This window comes from Atta cephalotes (genome assembly GCF_000143395.1).
Source record: "Atta cephalotes unplaced genomic scaffold scaffold00021, whole genome shotgun sequence".
In the NCBI taxonomy this organism is placed as follows: domain Eukaryota; kingdom Metazoa; phylum Arthropoda; class Insecta; order Hymenoptera; family Formicidae; genus Atta; species Atta cephalotes.
In genome coordinates this window covers 3,591,433-3,595,498 of record NW_012130085.1, presented here as the reverse complement: position 1 = coordinate 3,595,498, position 4,066 = coordinate 3,591,433, and the positions used below count along the sequence as shown (strand labels likewise).

The window sequence follows — 4,066 nt, the reverse complement described above, 5'->3', positions numbered from 1 at the left end:
ATATATATATATATATATATATATATATATATATATATAAAATTAAATATAATAATCCCATATGTACAACACACATACAAATAAGCAAAGATCAATAAATCATAAATAATCAGAAAAGTTTTACTGACAGTTTTACTGTCTAGTAACATTTTTGTGTGAATTCCATATGTATTTTTCGAATTATTAATTCCTATTTCATCTTATTTCAAACGCATATATCCTCTGATCCACGTTACTGTCAGAAGAGTAGTATGTCTCAACGCTAAAATCTTATAAGATCTTTGCCTATGGCTTTGCATATCATATTGCGTACATTCCTTCAACCAGCCGCCATGCTTTTCATGACTGGATGAAAAGCTCGAGTTATAAATGCGTTACCAAGCTTAAATATTCCATCAGTGAATACCGACTATGCCTCTCGTCTGCAACATCAGTGTGAAACGTATAAATAAATATCAATTCATATAAATAAATATTTTTCGCATGAAATAGAATATTGCAAGACAATTTAATATTCTATACATATTTTTAAATATTACATAATTAAACGATAAAATACCATTTCTATTTTGTTTTTATTAACATATAAATTATTTAAAAAGTATTACAAACAAAAGAGAAACAGAAATTTCTTTAATGAATATTTAAACAGTCAAAGTTTACTATAGTACATACTTTGTAAGCATACGTTCAGACGAATGAAATATTTATCAGAAGTCGCGTTGCAACTAGTGAGAGAATAATTTTCGCATCTCTATTCACTGGCGGTGGCAATGGCGATTATCACAGCTCCAAGAGTTAAAGCCGAAGCTATTCAAACGGCAGAATTGGAAGGCTACAAATTAGAGATCTTTGTCCCTTTTGTTGCAGGTTGCACCGGTCTTATACATCATCTTTACGAGTATTTGCAAAAATCCAGAAATGTAGAATTAAGTTTATTTGTAATTGGAAAAACAATTCCTTAAGAGAAATAATTCAAACATTAAAAAAGTATCTGATACATAAAATCTGATTACGAATAATTATAATTTTCAGACAAATGTATGGAGAAAGGTGAGAGCTCAACGGGGTTGCGTGATTCCTAGAGGTCGAAGAGGTCACACCGCCTTGGTACATCGCGGACAAATGCTTATATACGGCGGTTATCAAGACTTACGTGGAAGTTCCTCAGAACTATGGTCTTTTCATTTCGGTATAACATTCGCTATATATCTCATATATAACTCGATCAATAATAATGCATAGCGACTCCGAACTTGTTTAACATTACAGAAACTGAATCTTGGCATTTGCTTTCGTCGAGCGAAAGCGGGCCGGCTGCAAGACATAAGCATTCAGCGGTTTTGCACGGTGATGCGATGTATATTTACGGCGGAATGACGGATCTTCAAGAAAGGAACGATTGCTGGCGATGGGACGTCAACAGTGCTTCGTGGTCCATGTTGAAGAACAAACCAGGTCCCGGACCGCTTCATGGCCACGCAGCATGCAGATTGCCAAGTTGTATGTTGATCTTTGGCGGTGAGAGCGGTGGTTTGGCGACAAACGAGCTATGGAGATTTCATTTCGGTATGCGTTGCCACATCGTCATATATGTAAAGCATCAATCTTTAGACTCTATTATAATGTATACCAACATTGGTAATATCTGGTAATGTATAATCATTATAATGTATACTTCATTGAAGATATTATCCATTGAAATTATTTCTATTAACATTATCTAAGATCAGACGTATATGAAAAAATAGTCAAAATTTTGGAAAAAATTGTTTAGTATAAATTATTTTATTAAAGTGCTCTTGGATTAAATTTAAAAGAAATTTTTTAACATGGTTCCAATAAAATCAGGTCTAAAGAGATTAATATATAAAATGGCCAAAGAAATGAGAAAGTAAATATTAAAAATAGTTAAATACATTATTCATACAATATAAATAAGTAGATATTAAAAATAATTGTTTTTAATTATTATTTAAACTTCAAACATTTCATAATGTAAAATATTTAAATATTTCGATAGGCACAGAAACCTGGGAGAAGCTGTCAGTACCAGGACCGAAACCGCAGCCGAGAGCTGAAAGCGTCGCTCTCGCAGTATCCGAATTGTTGATTCGCGGAACAGGTATCGACAATTCAAAACCAAGGCTGAGAAATCAAAGGCCTAGGCTGTCGAGCAATAGAATATCACCAAACGAGGCACCCTCTGCCAGACCCAGCTTTCTCAGGGAAATTTCAAAATTATCGCAAATAAATCTGTCGAGGCTCAGTCATCCGACGAAGTGCAGTTATTCAGTTCTCAGTGGACATGACGATAACGAAGAAAGCCCTCAAGAGGTATGTGTATGAACGTAAAATTCTCGAAAGACGTTTTCATTGTTAGTAGATGCGCACTTATCTTCCAATTAGGCCTGCATGCAGGCAAACACGTATTATCCTTTTCAGCAAGTGGATGTCGAAGTGGTTGAACCCTCCACGGGAATGGTAAAATCTCGCAGCGCCAACACGCTGGCCCGCCGAAGACAAAAAGCGTCGGAAGGAACAGCGAGGACGGTTGATGTTAGCAATATTAACAATACTTCTGGTATGACCAGAGATCCTATTTCGGTGCCAAACTTTCGTGCTTTGACGTTACCAACGCCTGTTCTCACGCCTGTAGAGGCTGCTAGATTAGTTTTCGTTGATCCGGATGAGAATAGTGACAATGAGGAGCGCAAGGAACCGCCCACGTCAAGACTGATTGAAGTTCAAGAAGAAAGACGGTAACTGTCTTTATAACATAACTACATACATTTTTATTAAACATTAAGATTCTTACATCCGTTCGTTAGAGATTTCGCAGCAATTCACCAAGCTTGTCAACCCACTCGCGGTGAGAGTTACAGCTCGCATCTTTACGAAGCCGCTCTGCAAACGCCAAAAACTCCGACAACGACGAAGATCCCTACGTCCGCCTCCGTTCGATTCGCCGATCTTGAAGAAGGCGAAGAATCAACATCGGATTATGCAAGTATTGAGGCGAGAAGTCCAGGTGATCCGCTCGCAGAAGATGACTGGGTGTCCGGAAAAAGATCAAAGTCACACAGACCGATTGTTACTTCGTCGACGATACGAGAAGGCCAATTCGGTTTCTGTAATCCAAACTACCTTGGTCTGGACGAAACCAAATCTGGTCATCATCATCATCATCATCATCATCATCATCATCATCATCATCATCAACATCAACATCAGCAGCAGCAGCAGCAGCAGCAGCAGCAGCAGCAGCAGCAACAACAGCAACAACAACAACAAGATGGAAAGTATGCCAAGTTGCTCAACAGTCCGCCCGATAGCGTATTAGAGGATGAACCTGGAAGATCGGCTTCACAAACATTTGCAGAGCTCTTGGAGCTTCAAGAGATTAGAAGGGTGCCCCGAGCGCCACCGAAGAGCCTGCCATTGGGTTCGCCATCGAGAAGAGCGGTGAGCGCATCGAGGGCTGAGAGGCAAAGGGCAAAGGTAGCAGCGGTGGATGCAACCGACGTTAGAACACCTTCCTATGGACCAGCACCTTTGTATGTTTTTTTGGTCGGTGGCAAAGAAAAGGGCCAAGTCACGGTGTTCGCCAGGCCAGTCTCTCTTTGGAAGTTACAGCTCGCGCCGCATATCTTCTAAGGATGATCAATGGTCCACTTTAGCTGAGTCATCCGCGCTCTGTTAGTGATAAGAAAAGTACGAGAGGACTGATGATTGAGGAAAGCGATTGTGCAGTCCAATTTTTCCAAGTTGCTGTGGTGTTTTATAAATATTCCTTGATAAAATTCCTTGGTAAAATTCATGCTTGAACAGATTGATTTTTTTAAAGTTTATCCTCATTTATTTGATTATTAGTATTAAAGTTAAACAAGTTAATTTTATATATGTGTTCTTCGTTACAGAGCAAATATGTCTTTTGTATAGAATTGGTTGTAATGGTTGTAAATTTTTTTGTTCGTTAAAGCTTGTTAATTACTATTTGCGTTATATTCTGTATGCTGTATTATCAATGCTGAAATAGAAATCGACAGAAAAATAATGTATAACA

General features: G+C 38.1%; 1 protein-coding gene across 1 annotated transcript in view; it reads left to right on the top strand.

The window, feature by feature from the left end:
- Positions 1-3,657, top strand: part of LOC105619401 (AF4/FMR2 family member 4-like) — an 11,035-nt gene extending 7,378 nt beyond the window's left edge. The window contains exons 3-7 of the mRNA XM_012200922.1: positions 1,036-1,192; positions 1,273-1,569; positions 2,024-2,337; positions 2,446-2,762; positions 2,832-3,657. Of these exons, the coding sequence (XP_012056312.1) occupies positions 1,036-1,192; positions 1,273-1,569; positions 2,024-2,337; positions 2,446-2,762; positions 2,832-3,657 (1,911 nt within the window). The remainder of the gene's footprint in view (positions 1-1,035; positions 1,193-1,272; positions 1,570-2,023; positions 2,338-2,445; positions 2,763-2,831) is intronic.
- The last annotated feature ends 409 nt before the right edge of the window (positions 3,658-4,066 follow it).